Below are 18,060 nucleotides of genomic sequence, written 5' to 3'. Positions count from 1 at the left end.
GTCGTGGGTATGTGAGAGATAGCATGAGCCCTTGTTCGATTCTTGCATTATTAGTGCCGAAGAAAGATGGGAGTTATAGAATGTGTATGGATAGATGGGCTATAAACAATATCACATTCAAGTATAGGTATCCCATACTTAGGCTTGATGAGTTACATGGCTTCAACATCTTCTCAAAGATTGATTTTCAGAGTGGATATCACCAATTAAGAATGAGAGAAGTGGATGAATGAAAAACAGCTTTCAAGACAAAGGGAGGACTTTATGAGTGGATGGTCATGCTTTTCGACCTCTCCAATGAACCAAGTACCTTCATGCGGCTAATGAATGAGGTACTAAAACCTTTCTTGGGCAGATTTATAGTGGTTTATTTTGATGTGATATTAGAGTATAGCCAATGTGAGGGTGAGCATGTAAGCCATCTTAGGCAAGTGTTTGATGTCTTGAGGAAGCAAATGTTGTTTGTTAAGATGGAGAAATTTGAGTTTTTCATGATGAGTATTATGTTTCTAGGCTATGTAGTCTCAAGTGAGGGTATAATGGTTTATTAATCAAAGGTGGATGTAATTTGGAGCTAGCTCGAACCTAAAACCATTAGTGAAGTAAACAGTTTTCATGGTTTAGCTTCTTTTTATAGGAGATTTGTGCCCAATTTTAGCACTTTCATGTCACTCATTACCGATTGTTTAAAGAAGTGAAATTTTGAGTAGACAAAAGAGACAAGTGAGGCATTTGAAGTGATCAAGAAGAAGCTTTGTGAAGCACCTATCCTAGCTCTACCCTATTTCAATAAAGTATTTAAGGTTGAGTGTGATGCAAGTGGAGTTAGAATAGAGGCAATCCTTACTCAAGACAAAAGGCCATTAGCATATGTTAGTGAGAAGCTTAATGAGTCTAGAAGGAAATATAGCACTTATGATAAGGAGTTCTATGTCATTATTAGGGCATTAGATCATTAGAGTCACTACTTGAGGCCTAAACAATTTGTGCTTCATTCGGATCACCAAGCTCTTAAGTTCATCAATGGGTAGCATAAGCTAAACTCTAGGCATGTTGAATGGGTTGAGTTTCTTTAATCTTTTTCATTTATTTTCAAGTACAAGCTAGGGAGCACTAATGTGGTGGCTGATGTTTTGTCAAGAATGTACTTCATCCTTTCCATTTTGGATGCAAGAGTAGTTGGGTTTAGTATGATAAAGAAGCATTACAAGCAAAATGAAAAAATGGCCGCAATCATGGATAAGTGTACTAAGGGCAATTTTAAAGATTATGTGGTCCAAGATGAATTTTTTTCAAAGGCAACAAACTATGTGTGCCTTATGGGAGTTTTAGAAAGTTACTTATGAGACAAGTGCATGAAAGAGGGCTTGCAAGTCACTTAGGGGTTACCAAAATAGTGAAAGTTCTTAGGGAGCATTTATATTGGCCAAAAATGCTTGGAGATGTGCAAACCATAATAGCTAAATGTGAAGTTTGTCATAGAGTCAAGAGTCATTTCAAACCAGGGATGTACACTCCATTGTTGATTCCTAATCAACCTTGGAAAGACATAAGCATGGACTTCACTGTAGCCTTGCCGAGAACTCAAAGAGGTAAGGATTCCATAATGGTTGTTGTTAATATATTTTCTAAAATGACACATTTTATTGCATGCAACAAGACCAATGATGCATCACATGTGGTTGAGTTGTTTTTCAAAGAGATTGTGAGATTGCATGGTGTACCAAGAAGCATTGTGTTGAATAGGAATAACGAATTCCTTAGCCTTTTTTTGGAGATCTTTATAGAGTAGATTAAGTACCAAACTTTTATTTAGCACTTCCTATTACCCCCAAACTGATGGTAAAACTGAGGTCACTAAGAGAACTTTAGGGACCATTCTAAGAACATTGGTGAGTAAGAGTTTGAGAGATTAGGATAACAAATTAACTCATGCTGAATTTGCCTACAATCGGTCCCCTAGTGCTATCACTAACCAATCATCATTTGAGGTCCTTTATGTAGTCTTAACCCTATCACTCCCATAGAATTAAGTGCCTCACCTCTTGATATCCAAGTGAATCTTGATGCTAAAGAGAATGCAAAGTCTATGAAAAAGTTGCATGAGTCAATTAGGGCCCAAATAGCCAAATCCAATGAAGCGTATAGAAGGAGAGCCAATAAGCATAGAAAGCCCACTTATTTCCAACCGGGGGACCTTGTGTGGATTTATTTGAGAAAAGAGAGGTTTCCTTCCAAGAGGAAAAGCAAACTAGCACCTAGAGTCAATAGACCTTTTGAGGTTCTTGGAAGAGTTAGGGATAATGCATCCAAAATTGATTTGCCCTCTGAATTTGGTAATGTTTCGGCTACTTTCAACATTGGAGATTTGTCTTCTTACTTGGAAAATAAAGAACTTTCAGATTTGATGACAAATCCTTCTCAACCCAGGGAGGGTGATGAGATTCTAGGCCCAAATGGTTCCTTGGTTGTGTAAGAGTTTCCATTGAAGAATCAAGAAGCCCAAGCTTTGCAAGGTATGCACCAATCGGCCCAATCACTCAAGGAAGTCCACAAGCTTGTCCATGGAGTGCTAAAGGTCCAAGACATTTCTCAAGCCCTTTTATTTGGCACATACCGTAGGCATCAAGTGTGGAGAGGTTTATTTGGCCCAAGCCCAATGAATGGATGTTATTTGATTCAAACGAATGAAGGTTAGCTAAGCTAAGTAGAGGTTAGGGACATAGATCCTAAAATTAAGGGAGTGATTGTATTTTTGCATTAAATGGTTATGGTCTTATGTTTTTGAATGTGTGGATGAGAATTAAGCCCTCAATTCCATTTGTAATATTTTTGTAATATCTTGTAAAGGGTCATTCCAACATTTGTAATGCCTTGTAATAGTTAGTGAATGAATATAAGCTTAATGAATAGTATTTTATGGAGAATGAAATTCTTTTTTTATTTCCTTTATCCAAGTTTGGCCTAAACTTGGTAACGGAATAATTCAAGCCAATGGATTCCTTTAAGCTTGAATGCCCCTTGGCCATTTGTCCTAGTAAGTTTTTTGCATTTTGGTTCACATTTTCCTCTTCTCAGTTTGGCTTGTGTGTGTGTAATCCTTGCTCCAATTTGTGAGTTGTCTTGGTTGGTTAATCTTTGGAGATTGTTAGCATATTAAGATGGATGATTTAAGGTGTTAAAAGAGATTAAGAGTGCTTGATTTTGTCTTGGCCGAATGTGTGTTGGTTGAAGTTTGTGTGTTTTTAGATGCTAGAATGTTGTGTGTATGGATGAGATGAGATGAGATGAAATAGGAATTGGAGACTTGATTTCATATAGTAGACATGATTAAATCATAATTACCCTTTCGCTGATTAGTTGACTTAACTTCATATTAACTTAGGATGGAATGTATTAGTGTTAATTATATTATACAGTTAGTCTATCACATTTTCTTGTTAATGCAAAAGAAATACATGCATATTTGAAATGAAAATTGTTTTATCTTAGTAGGTAAAATTGCTAATGTCATAGTCATCTTGAAACCAAAGTTTATGTATCTATTTATGTACAATAGAAAGGAATATATTTATCCTTCTTATTTGCTTTAAGGGAATGAATTTTGTGTAATAAATGAACTTAAATTTGACCATTATTAAGAAAACCTCAAGTTTAGGCACTAAGTAGTAAAAATTACCATATGTTTTGTTTTTTTTAATTCATTAGAGAATGCGACATGTAATGCTTTCTTTCTTAGTTAGAACGTGTTATAGTTTTAAAACAAAAGAACATGTGATTTCATTACATTTCTAAATTATTATTAAATTAGGACGTCAATGAAATTTTCTAAAAAAATTATGAGAATTCAAACAAAACTCGAGAGCAATCAAGATGTAATAATAATAATAATAAAACACAATCGATGATAGGAATCTTAGGTATACATATGTATACCTATACATACCTAAACATATTTATATATATATATACCTATTTTTACTTATGTATATCCATGTACATACCTATGTATACCTATTTATATCTATATAAATACCTATATATACTTATGTATACCTATGTAGGTATACAAGCCATTTGAATCTCTTTAGCAAGTTAACTTGGTTGTGTTGTTTATGCAGTTAGCTGAATCGGCGAGTTAGACGGAATTGCATTAAGGATCGTAAAAATAAACGAAAGAAGATGCCAAGCTCTAAATTAATCCTCAATCGTCCTATTGAAACTCAAAGGATTTAGTCTCTCTCTTTTGACTTTTCTTTTTCATTAGATTGATATTCATTTTTAAATTCACATAAATATGGTGAGAATTTGCACGCCTTTGCATTTGCAAGGAGCAAAACTTCATTTTCTTGGCACATTCCAATGAGGCCTTAAGATTCTACATTTCTATGCCTGTGGCTTTTTAACAATTGAATCCTCCTCCTATATCCAAAATTCATCTTGCAAATTTGTACTCTTTTTTCTTTTATAGTCGCAATACTTATTTATTATCTCTTTTACTACTTACAATAAGCTTAATATTCCTCACCCAACAAACTTTCAACTCTTTGGAGTAATTGTTTTCATATCAGAATCTTTTTCTTCTATGTATACCTACCTACATAGCTATACATAGATGAAATATATTTAGGTATGTATACTATACTTGGGTATCATAGATTACATATGTATGTATGCCTATGTATACCTATACATACATATACATATTTTATCTATGTATACTTATGTATACATTGGTTTGTATACCTATACATATTTCATCTATGTATACTTATATCTATTTATACCTTTTAACATAGAGATATACATATACATACATCTATGTATCTATGTAAATAGATATACATAGATATAGGTATACATAGATGAAATATGTATAGGCATATATGTATATACATAAGTATACATGTATGTATACATACATACATACATACATAAGATTATAAATATACCTATAAATGTATGTATGTATATATGTATAGGTATACATACATACATGTATACCGATGTATACCTATACATAATAGGTATGTATTATATATAGGTATGGTTGTTTTTTAGCTGAGCCAAGCCTAGTTTTAGGCTTAACAAGGTCGGCTTGTGAAAGGGGAGGAGGAAATGAGTTCGAGCCGAGCTGCGGATTTCCTGGCTCAACTTGATTTGCGAAGGGAGGCATGGATTTCGAGTCAGGCTCGTGAGCTTGCTTAACGAGCCGAGTTCAAGTCGACTCACGGGCCAGCAAAAAAAATGCAGTTTTTTTTTTTTTTTAATTAAGAGCAGATTTCATGCACTTCAACCTATTTCCTGTCCTGATACATTACACAACAACTAAAGCTCTGTTAAGTATGTACGACAAATTAAACGAAGTGAAGACTTAATTAAGTTTTCATCAAAATAAAATGGGGGGTTACATAAATATACATCAAATTACATCCCCAAACATCAATATATATATATATATATATATATATATATATAATAACAAAATAAAATGTGTAAATTGCCAAATCAATTTGACTTAATTAAGTGAAGTGAACTAAAGTTTTTTGTTTAGTTCACCTGATTGGGCTCGCGAGCCTAATAAGCTGAGTCGAGTCAGGCTTGAACTCGGCTCGTATCCTCTCATGAATCGAGCTAAGCCAGCTCGAATTCAATCGAGTTGAGCCGTTAACGAGCCATACTCGAGCCGGCTCACGAGCAGTTCGGTTCGTTAAACAGTCCTATGTATAGCTATACATAGGTATGTATGTATGTATAAGTATGGTATGATGACACTTGCACTTTTGTAAATGTAAGACATGATTTACTTGCGTAAAATCGAGTTGCATCACAATTGGCAACTCGAACACGCTAAGAATGCCTTTGACGAGAACTTGTGCGAATATATGTGTTGTGTTAAATCGAGTTGCCTCATAATCGACAAAAAGAAAAGACTAGGAAAGTCTTTGACAAGAACTTTTTTGACATACATAATGAATTTCATAAACACGATGACACTTGTACTTTGTATTAAGTGTAAGACATATTTACTCATATAAAATCCAATTGTGTCACAATCTGTGAGACGAAAACGCTACAAAGCCCTTTACAGAAACATTTTCAACATATACAGTTAATCTCTTAAATACGATAACGCTTGCAATGTTGTATTGAGTGTAAGACATGGTTTGCTTGTATAGAGTTGAGTTGCCTCACAATCGAAACATCGAAAACACTACGAAAACCTTTGACAATAACTTTTTTGACATATATAGTGAATTTCTTAAATACGATAATGCTTGTACTTTCATATTGAACGTAAGACATGGTTTACTTGCATAAAGTCAAGTTGCACTGCAATCAGCAACTCAAACACACAACTATAGCCTTTTACAAGAACTTTTGTGAAATATATATGGTAAATTTTGTAAACATGATGACGCAGCTTGCACTTTTCTAATGAGAGTGAGATGTGGTTAACTTGCAACAAATGAAATTGCGTCACAATTGGCAACTTGAAAAAGCTTCTACTGACTTTTACGAGAACTTTTTTGACACATAAGCAATAAATTTCGCAAATACAATGATGCTTGTGCATTGGTTTTGAGTTCAAGACACAATTTATTTAGATAAAATCAAGTTATATCACAATTGGAAATTCGAACAGACTACGAAAACCTTTTACAAAAGTTTTCACGACATATGTAAATAAAATGACAATTGCACTTTCGGTATTGAGTGTACAACATTGGTTAATAGCAAAAAATCGAGTTGCGTCAAAATCGACAACTCGAACACAACAAAAACGTTTTATGAGAACATTTGAGAGCTATGTGTGGTGAATTTCGCAAACATGATGAGGCTTGCACTTTTGTATTGAGTGTAAGACATACTTTACTTACATAAAATCGAGTTGTCTCATAGTCGACAACTAAAAAAAACTATGAAAGCCTTTGACAAGAACTTTTTCGACATATATGTGAGGCATAAAATTGAGTTGCCTTACACTCAACAACACAAAGACACTATGAAAGCCTTTGAAAAAACCTTTTTTGACATATAGTGAATTTTCTACATACGATGACGCTTGTTCGTATTGGGTGTAAGACATGATTTACTTGCATAAAATTAAGTTATGTCACAATCGGTACCTCGAACACACAATGAAATCCTTTTACGAGAACTTATGCAAAACATATATAGTAAATTTCTCAAACACAATGACGCTTGTACTTTCGTATTAAGGGTAAGACATGGTTTACTTGACTAAAATCGAGTTGCGTCACAATTGACAACCCAAAAATGCTACTAATGCCTTCACGAGAACTTTTGTGACATATGAACAGTGAATTTTACAAGTACAATGACACTTGCACATTCATTCTGAGTTCAAGACACGGTTAACTTGCATAAAATTGAAATTTGTCACAATGGAAAACTTGAACACACTACAAAAGCCTTTTATATGAGTTTTCACAACATACATATAGTGAATTTCATTAATATGATGACACTTGGACTTTCGTAGTGAGTGTAAGACATGGTTTACTAGCATAAAACCAAGTTGTGTCAAAATCGGCAACTCGAACACACTACAAAAGCTTTTTATGAGAACTTTTGTCAAATATATATTTTGAATTTCCTAAAAACGATGATGCTTGCACTTTCATGTTGAGTATAAGACATAGTTTACTTGAATAAAAGCAAGTTCGGTCACAATCGGCAACTCGAAAACAATACAAAAGTCTTTTAGGGGAATTTTTTCAACATATGTATAATCATATCCACAAATATGATGGTGCTTACATTTTTGTATTGAGTCTAAGAAACGGTTTACTTGGATAAAATCATGTTGCATCATAATTGATATCTAAAAGATGCTAAAAAGGGTTTTTACGGAAACTTTTTTGACATGCAATGAACTTTTTTAATACAATGACGCTTGCACTTTCGTATTGAGTATAACACCTTTCAAGAGAACTTTTGTAACATGCAAATGGTAAATTTCAAAATAAAATGAAATACTTGTTATAATTTATGTTTTGATATTTTAACCATTTATCATTTCAAATTAATATTTTTTCTTAATTACTTCACTAATATATTTTAATCAAGGTAAAATAGATTTTTTTTTACCTTTAACGGTCTACTAAAGAAACACTTGGTAAGGTTTTTCCTAGTATCTTGAAATGTTAGGGAGAAATTGATTAAAACATCCCGAACTTACCATCTCTTTACAATTTTCAAAACTGTAGGGGGTGCCAATTTCATGAACCACCGCTTCCTTCGTAACATGATTCAAACTCTCTTCGGCAATTTCAGTGGGCAGTTGGTCCACTTTATTAGACGGTCCATAACAATTGGATACGTCCAACTTCTACCGAACCAGCCCGGGCCGGCCCAAGAACGAGCCACTAGCTTTTCATTTCGTTTCTCTCTCGATTTTCAAATACAGCATAACACGTATTCGTATTTAGTATTTCTCTATCTCTCCAATCATTCGGTGCCTATCATATACCTAATAAGATTCTCGACAAATTCCTGATTCGATCGAACCCTCTGAAAACCAATTTAATAAAACAGCCTCACGGAATAAGTAATTTTGTTTTTTTGAATCGAAATCTTGAAAATTGATGGACAACAAGGCCAAAACAGCCAACAATGGAAGCGACAACGACCTCGAAGGAGAGCAGGAAGAGAACCCTAACAATAACAATGACTTGACTGAACAAGTAGTTGCAGAAGAACCGAACACGGGGTCCAACTTGAACCAAGATCAACAACAGACGCCATCGAGAGCAAGAACTCCTTTCACTAATCTCAGTCAGGTCGATGCTGACCTGGCTCTTGCCCGAACCCTTCAAGAACAGGTCCTCTATTTAATTCTAGCAATTTATGATTTATCTCATTGACGATTGTTTTGATTGCTTGATCGATTAGTTGATTGATTGTGTGAGTAGGAGAGGGCATATATGATGTTGAGGATGAACAATGATGGGAGTGATTATGGAAGCTGGGAAGCTGGAAGCTATTTGCACGATGAAGATGATGATTTTGGTGGGCCAGATGATGAGACTGATGAAGAGGGAAATGAGAATGAGGAGTTTGATGGCACTGATGTTGAAGATGATGAGGATGATGATGATGAAGATGCATTTGATGTGCATGATCATGATGAAGATGCGGAGGAGGATAACAACCCTAGTGTCGAATATGATTCTGATGTTTTTTCAAGTGATGAGGCATACGCAAGAGCACTTCAGGATGCTGAAGAAAGAGAAATGACTGCTCGATTGTTAGCCCTCGCTGGAATAAATGATCGTATGTGGGCTTAACAATTATTATCCCTTGATATTCATTTCACTGCTTTTGCGGTTATCCAATTGCCAGAGTTTGAATTGTCTATTCATTGCAGGAGAAATTGAGGACCCAGAGGATCATGGTGGTAACTCTCAGGTACTGATTTCTCTGTCTCCTCATACAGCTCTCTCTTCCCCTTCCCCTCCTTCGGTGAGAATCTTATACTTAAAAGATACCATCTCGCAAATTGATTGTTATTAATCTAGACATTGCTTTTTGTTCATGCGCTTGTGACTCAATGTGTGTGTGTTTATGGGGTCTTCTTTTGCTCACATGCCTTGAGGACCTGTTTGAACCTTTTATCAAATCATAGGGTGTTGTAGTTGATTAAGATGATTGAAGTTTTTTGAAACCAGTGAATTGAACTTAACGCTTTGAAAACTACTTTTATTAATAATTGGAGTAATGGTGATGTGCGTGCTAAAAGTTTTGTTGCTTGAAATAAGCCACTCTTCTCTTTAGGTTTTGGCTGTTCACTGAAGCATTGCTTGAAATAATTTTTTCATTTTCTTTTTCACGTAAAAGTCATTTTACATCCATTTTGTTTATGTTGAAGAATCCTACTTTTGCTGAGGAAATGAATGATCTTACAATAGATCTATATAAACTGTGTGGAAGATAAGTTCCAATTTCCAATTTAGCTCAGTAAGCATTTAGAATTTAAGGCAGGCACTCTTGGAGATGCTTTGTAGCAACAGTCTTTGGATTTAGCAGTTTTCTTGATAAATCTGTGTGATTGACACTGAGAATATGTTTATGAATCATTCTCTTTCTGACATCCTGGCTAAGTTTTTCTGGTCAATATCTTGTTATAGAGTAATAAACTTGATAAGGATTCTGTTTTTTCTCTAGCTCATATCTGCAGTTAATGCAAGATTGCTAGTCATGGAACTTTTGGCCTTTTTCGAGGAATCATACTGGGTCTTTCTCTCTTGATTTCAGCAGTTTTATTCTGCTGATAAGTCTTATTTGGTCCTTATGGACTGATTTAGCTCCATTACCCTTTATCTTTTAGGCAATATTCCTTGATCTTGTATGCACCTTTTGGAGTTATTACCTTATTGGTGTTGGTAATGTGATTTTGATAATCTAGAAGTGAGACGTTCATTAGCTATCCACACCTCATTTAGTATTATTTTCTGTGCTGGAATGAACTTTATACTAACTATGTTTGTCCTGTAAAAGCAAGTTTATAACAACTTTATCTAAGGTTCACCTGGCATCTCCTTCTTTTTGCTGCCTTACTCAAAATGAAAAAGGAAAAAAAAACTGTCAAATCACATTTCGCTATTGTAAAAATTTGATGGTCCTAATAAAATAAGTTTTTGTGTGTCCTGTCATTCCTACAAGCCCATGTTTAGCTTTTACATACTTTAAATTCTTAAATACTAACCATTTATGTAATTTGAACTATTAGGAGCTGTTCTTCCATATGGTACTTGCTATTAGAGTTTTAAAATAATTTTTCTATTGAAGAAAAGTCATTAATTTATTAATCCAGTGACTTTGGGCATCCAATTGATAGTAAGTTTGATATGTATAAATTTTGAAGAAGGATTTGATCTAATTGTGGAATTGGTGAAAAATGGTTTCCATATGAAATTATGAAGAGAGTGTACAAGGAAGTGCCATAGTTTTGCTTGCTGAGATTCAAACTCATGCTTTTCATGGTCAAGTAAGGCCAGTATCACTGAGTGAAGCACCAATCTTGGCATAGTTTGAGTTTCCACTGATCCTGATATAAAAAATACTTTAAGAGGAACTATCGTCCTCCAAAAATTCAATTTCAGATGGCTTTAGTTTTGTGCTCTAATAGCAGTCCTTTTTAGTGCATTAAAATAGAATTATTGCATAACAATTATCTGCTTGCCCAATCTTCGTGGACCATGGTCATCTAGTTTTCAAGACTTTAGTTTCTGCTCATTTTAGCATTTTATTTGGGCCATGAATCCTATGATAACTTTGTCATTTTTGCCTATAATTACTTTTCTTGTTTCCCTGCATACCCAAGCTTCTGGACAATAAATAAAGTACTTTGCGAGATTAGGATAGAAGCATTCTCTGTCAACAGGTTGCCAAATCGCACCTTTGAGAAGGATATAATGTGCCCCTGGAGAGTAGTTTACCCATTTATACTAGCAGGATGGAATCAACAGATTTATTTTCCTTTTTTTAGTTGGGGGGAAGGGGGGTCTTAAAACAGCTATTGTTAGTTCCACGTGTTCCAGTTTGAAAGTATTTTACTTCTTTTTATCTCTTCAAGCTTTCTTATCGTATTTAATCTTGTTTTGTATGCATGCATCACATACTTTTGCATTTGCAGGATGCATGGGAGGAAGTAGATCCAGATGAACTTTCGTACGAGGTTAGCTTGTTTTTGATCCTACTACTTTCTGTGAAGCTTCATTCGGATTGCACTTCTCATTGTATAATTTAATTATCTCAGGAGTTGCTTGCATTGGGTGAAGTGGTTGGAACAGAGAGCAGAGGTCTTTCAACTGATACACTTGCCTCATTGCCAACAATAAAATATAAGACGGGAGGCAGTCAGAATGGAAGCAATGATTCGTGAGTGCTAATAACTTAAATCTATATGTTTAACTAACAGTCATGTGATGGTTAAATTTCTGTGCCCGTCTCAGATGTGTCATTTGTCGCCTGGACTATGAGGCTGATGAGACTTTAACACTGCTTTCTTGCAAGCATTCATACCATTCTGAGTGCATAAACAATTGGTTGAAAATAAACAAGGTACAGTTATGCACATTTTGAGTTTCCTCTGGTACTTTAATGTTGTCTAATGCTAATCTTCTATTGGAACTTTAATGTTCTCTGTGAGTTCACTTAGGAGATATATTGTTCTTTGAACTTAATTCTTTGCTGTCCCAATGGAGTTCTGACCTCAACAAACCCATGCTTTTGCTGTGATTCATGGCTGTTTTTGTTATAGCAATTTTTCCTGCTTAAATTTTCTGTGATTCAATTCATGGCTGCTTAAATTTTTTCTCATATCTATCAGCTATCATGGCATAAAAATTAAGATTTCTGGAGGGGTGGGGTATGTAACTACTCTTTAATATGGATCTTTGAAGTTTCATCTAGTTTATTGATCTAAATGTGTGAAACCACAAATGATATTTTGGATTTGGCTCAGATTATGCTTAATTTGTGGCATTGTCATTTGTTTCTGGGCACTGCTATCTTAAGTAACATGCATGATAATTCTTCATGTCTTTTTCCCATTTATCTGAAACATAATTTATGAAATGAGCCTCTGTTTTTGAGGTTCTACCAATTTCTAGTGCTCACTCACAATTTGAGGTCACACCATAATCTACTCAAACTTCAAATTGTTCTGTTTTTGGGATTCGAATGGATTTTTGAAATTTGAGTTGTCTGAGTGATCTTTACTATATGTTGGTTGTTTCGATGTTTGTAGAGAATTGTTCTGTTCATAATCTGTGAACCTGGGATCTACCTAGTTTTTTGATAGCCAGGTTGTCCATGGTGATATCATATATATACAAGTGATATTTTGTTAGACATTAGGGTGAAAGTGAGTTATAACGATTTTCATTGTTAGATTTGGATCTATATTCCATGCTATAATCACTTTCAGCTTCACTTACTTCTCCATTTTAGAGGTTCGTATGGATTTTGGTTAAATTTGAGTTCCCATTTAGATTTTCACTGCTTTTTTGCCGGTTGGTACACTGCAATCAATTGGTGCATACTTTATCATCATTGCTGTCATTTGTATTCACAGGAATAACAGAGCTTGTAGGTAACATGATCATCTAGCTGACTGCAATATTTTTAAATTTCCACTTGTATTTTTGCACTGAGTAGCTTAACAAAGAAAATTGTTTGGATTCCTTTGGAAGGTGACGTTTGATTGTTTCACATGATTGAATGGAAAAAATTGTCATTTATTCTCTCAACTGGCAAATGTGCTTCTAAATAATGTTTATAGTTGATACAAATATGTAAACATGCCATTAAACTTTCAGACTTTTGATAATAGATTATTGTATGAATGTTTTCTTGGTTAGGCACTTAGTCTGAATACATTTTGTCATCTTTTATAATTATTTTTATTTGAGTATTTTAGAGTTTTCATTAGCTCAATGCTCGAACTGATTTCTCATGTACATAATTGCTTGTGTAGTTTGTATAGAGTTGAAAATGGTATAACAATGTTTTGGTTTAGAATGATATGTGGTATTTCATGTGTGTGTGCTAATTACAGCTCTGTGAATGCAGGTGTGCCCCGTTTGCAGTACCGAGGTTTCCACTTCTGGGCACAGCTAATGTTAAGTCACGCACAAGGTGACACAGAATGATAATCCATCCCATGGCATATTTAATTATGCAGACTGTAGTTTTCGTAGAGGAAAACAAAAGGCGAAAAAAACAAAAAAAGCCTGCTTGTACACGTTCATGTTTGAATGAAATGCTGATATTGGTATTGATATTGATACTTGCCTTGGGGGAATTAGTTTAGTAGATGTAGCTATATGGCCATCTTCATATAAGTGACTGGAATTGCAGCCAGTTATTTGAATGTTTTGGATTGAAGATGGTGAAAGTTAAATTATATAATTGCTTCAGAATCATCCAACTCTCTCTACTCCGGCTTGTAGTACAGTCTTAAACATGCTTGCTTGTCACTTTCTAACAAGTTGGTAATATTATTATTGGCTTATTTAATATGAAATCGTACAATCTGTTTCTTTTTTCTTCTTTCCGCAAAGAAAATCATGTTGTATATTTTCTTTTTTTTTCTATGTTAAATTTTGTGTAAATATTATTAAATTTTTACTATTAATAGTTTATACAAATATTACCCCCTCCCTTTCAAAATTTGTCATTTTAACAAATTGTACACTTTTTAATATACTAATTTTTTTAATGTAAACAAATTCTCTCTCCTACTCTTATCTTTTATTTACTCTCCCCTCTCACTGTGGTGGGAAAATTTTTGGACAATGTCATAGTAGAAGATACATGCTTAGGGAAATCTCCAATATTAGAAGCTATTAATGAAGTTGATGATATAACTAGGAAGTTGATACCTATATGAGTTGGAAAAACATCACAAATGAACAAAGGCAAGCCAGTGTTAAATCATAAATGCTATCAAAGCTATTTCTTCTGGTAATGCCATAAACAACGAGTGCACCGACGACACCTCTATAGTAAGCAGAAGTAACAATTTTGAACATTTCTTGACTAGTAGTGTCCCAGATTTGAAACTAGAGAGAAATGTGAAGAGTTAAATGACGTTTGAAAGAAAAAGAGAGAGAGAGAGAGAGAGAGAGAGAGAGAGGAGACGAGGGGTCAGAGAAAGAGAGAGGAGCGAGAGGCCAAAGAAAGAGAGAGAAAGAGAGGAGACAAGGGTCATAATACGAGAAAGAGAGAAAGGGTTGCTCTACTTTTTGGTCAAATGACAATTATTTTGGAAAAAAATAATATGTTTAAAATGACATTTATTTGGAAATGGAAGGAATATATAATTGGTGTTTTTCTCTTATCAGGGAGAAAAGAAAAAAATCATTAACACATATCATCGTTATTTATTTGGATATTAAATTCGTCCTTGTAATTAAATTTAGAATAAAACTATGTGCACTAACCAATGAGTACTAATCTAAGTATTAACATTGGAAATTTGAAATTCTCTCCAAAAAAAAATTTCAAATTTCCAATGTTAGTACTTAGATTAGTACATATTAGTTAGTGCACATAGCATTACTCTTAAATTTATAACATTGAACCTCGTATTTTGTTAAGGCTAATACTATACCATTAATCCTTAGTCCTTACATTATCCCAAGGCTAAATGGCTAATACTGTAGTGTGATTTTAATTTAACCCCTTCTGTCTGACAGTCTCTTCTCACTTCACTTCCAGGTTCTTTACGTATATATGTTCGCTATATGCATTCCCTCCATCGCTAGATTTTGAAAGTGTGTTTGAGCCTTTGAGGTTTTATTTCCTGTAAATGTCGGATGTATCATTGTTATCTAGAAATATAATTACTCTCCTTGATAAATGCAAGTCACTGCATTCGCTAAAACAACTTCATGCTCTATTTTTCACTTTTAATCTCTCCCAGCATGACCCTTTTCTATCAAAATTCTTCTCTTTCACTGCACTTTCCCATCCTGCTCACATCGATTACTCGTGCAAAATTTTGTTACATCTACAAAACCCATCTATCTTCAATTGGAACACTGTCATTAGAGGTTACTCCAATAGCAAAAATCCTAACAAATCCATCTCTCTTTTTGTTAAAATGTTGCGACTTGGACTCTCACCAGATTATTTAACGTACCCATTTGTTATAAAGGCCTCTGCCCGCCTTCTGAAGCGAGAACTTGCCGTGGCAATTCACGCTCACACTGCAAAAACTGGGTATGAGTCCGATAGGTTTATTGCAAACTCCTTGATTCATTTGTACGCTTCCTGCGGCGACATAATTTATGCCCGTAAATTGTTCGATGGAATGCCTTTCAAGAACTTGGTTTCTTGGAATTCTATGTTGGATGGGTATGCTAAGTGTGGGGAAATGAATCTGGCAAGACAAGTGTTTGATTTGATGCCAGAAAAGGATGTTGTGTCTTGGAGTTCTTTGATTGATGGGTACGTTAAGAGTGGGGATTACAAGGAGGCTATGACGATTTTTGAGGAAATGAGAGGTGTTGGTCCCAAGGCCAATGAGGTGACTATGGTGAGTGTGTTGTGTGCTTGTGCACATTTGGGTGCCCTTGATCAAGGGAGAATGATGCATCAGTACATGGTTGATAATGGATTGCCATTGAATTTGGTTCTGCAAACTTCTCTTGTTGATATGTATGCCAAGTGTGGGGCAATCAAGGAGGCTTTGTCTGTGTTTCGTGGAGTTAAATTGGATCGTAGCGATGTTTTGATGTGGAATGCCATGATTGGAGGGCTTGCAGTGCATGGATTGGTTAAAGAGTCGCTTGAATTGTTCAAAGAAATGCAAATAGTTGGGATCACCCCAGACGAGATTACATTCTTGTGTTTGTTGAGTGCTTGTGCCCATGGAGGTTTAGTCACTGAAGCTTGGTATTTCTTTGATTGCCTTGGTAAATATGGCATGACGCCAAAGAGTGAGCATTATGCTTGCGTTGTTGATGTTCTGTCACGTGCTGGGCGAGTAGCAGAGGCATACAATTTTGTGTGTCAAATGCCCATGAAGCCAACAGCTTCAATGTTGGGTGCTCTGCTCACTGGATGTATGAACCATGGTAAATTGGATCTTGCAGAGATAGTTGGAAAGAAGCTTATTGAGTTGGAACCAGATCATGATGGCAGATATATTGGGTTATCAAATGTTTATGCGATTTCCAAACGCTGGGATGATGCAAGAACAATGAGGGAAGCCATGGAGTTGAGAGGAGTGAAAAAGTATCCTGGTTGTAGTTTTGTAGAGATGTTTGGAACTCTCCATAGATTCATAGCTCATGATAAAACTCATCCTAGTTCAGAAAAAATTTACATGATGCTAAATTTTATTGCAGGGCAAATGAAACTTAATGTTGATCATGAAATTCGAGAACACTTTATTTATGATATGACAGGTATTGTTTGAGGTGCTCAAAATTCTCTTCCGTAAATCTCAATTAAAGTTCAATATTTGTTAACGAGATTTCTTATATATTTGATTTTCTGAGCAAAAATGTATAAATTAGTGAGTTAAAGGTGTTGAGGATACTTTGCCTCAATCTAAGGCATAATATTTGTAACAATTTTGACCCATGATTCTAGCCTAAATTCTACGATATTTTTTCCATCATTTCCATTGTAATTGATATGTAAATATTCTAGATTGATTTGTAAATATTCTAGGGCAACTTGTACATCTATATAAATAGACATACTCACCACTTCAAGCTGTGTGGTGAACTCTCTTCAAACTGTCTCATGGTATCAAAGCCAAGTATCAAGCTGTGTAGTGGCAACCAGTAAACAAGATGGAGGCTTATATGTGTTGGAGCGTGGACATCCCACCTTTATTTCTGTTCTTAAAAATAAATCGCTTCATGCCTCATATGATTTATGGCATGCTCGTCTGGGACATGTGAATCACTCCATTATTTCTTTTTTAAGTAAAAAATGTCATCTTTATCTCACATCCTTATTGCCTTCTCCAATGCTTTGTAGTACATGTCAAATTGCAAAAAATCATCGTTTGCCTTATTCGTGTAATGAACATCAATCATCTAATGTGTTGGATTTAATTCATTGTGATATATGGGGCCCTTCCCCCATCAAATCCAATTTAGGGTTTGTCTATTATGTTCTTTTCATTGATGATTTTTCTCGCTTAACTTAGCTATACCCTTTGCATTTAAAATCTGAACTTTGCGATATTTTCCTTCAATTTCAAAAATTTGTGGAAAATCAATATTCTGCGCGTATCAAAATTTTTCAAAGTGATGGTGGTACAAAATTCACTAGCAATCGTTTCCAAGCACACCTCTGGCATCCATCATCAACTATCTTGCCCATACACACTTGCTCAAAATGGTTGCACCGAAAGGAAACATTGCCATGTGACTAAGACTGGCCTAGCTCTTCTTTTCCACTCTCATCTTTCTCCTCGCTTCTGGGTTGACGCCTTCAGCACTGCAGTCTACATCATCAATCGCTTGCCGACACTGCTTCTTGGAGGTAAGTCCCCTTTTGAGCTTC

At 35.0% G+C, this 18,060-nt stretch overlaps 2 protein-coding genes across 3 annotated transcripts; both read left to right on the top strand.

The window, feature by feature from the left end:
• The first annotated feature begins 8,578 nt into the window (after positions 1–8,578).
• Positions 8,579–13,955, top strand: LOC116120865 (E3 ubiquitin ligase BIG BROTHER-related-like). Of its 2 annotated transcripts, none has more exons than XM_031406839.1 (7): positions 8,579–8,849; positions 8,940–9,300; positions 9,395–9,489; positions 11,663–11,704; positions 11,786–11,907; positions 11,982–12,090; positions 13,603–13,955. In XM_031406839.1, exons 1-7 carry the CDS (start codon positions 8,613–8,615, stop codon positions 13,648–13,650), a joined length of 1,014 nt encoding a protein of 337 aa, XP_031262699.1. In that variant the 5' UTR covers positions 8,579–8,612; the 3' UTR covers positions 13,651–13,955. The 2 variants fall into 2 exon arrangements, with proteins under 2 accessions (XP_031262699.1, XP_031262705.1); XM_031406845.1 differs by having other exon boundaries at positions 8,585–8,849; positions 9,395–9,435.
• Positions 13,956–15,343: 1,388 nt separating this feature from the next.
• On the top strand, positions 15,344–17,031 carry LOC116120845 (pentatricopeptide repeat-containing protein At5g08305-like). Its single transcript, XM_031406819.1, has one exon. The coding sequence runs from the start codon at positions 15,344–15,346 to the stop codon at positions 16,955–16,957; it is 1,614 nt and encodes a 537-aa protein (XP_031262679.1). The 3' UTR covers positions 16,958–17,031.
• Positions 17,032–18,060: the final 1,029 nt, after the last annotated feature.

The sequence above is a fragment of the Pistacia vera genome, unplaced genomic scaffold (assembly GCF_008641045.1).
Source record: "Pistacia vera cultivar Batoury unplaced genomic scaffold, PisVer_v2 Contig1266, whole genome shotgun sequence".
NCBI classification, from domain to species: Eukaryota; Viridiplantae; Streptophyta; class Magnoliopsida; order Sapindales; family Anacardiaceae; genus Pistacia; species Pistacia vera.
The sequence above is the reverse complement of the archived record's forward strand: the minus strand, read 5'-3'. Positions and strand labels throughout refer to the sequence as shown.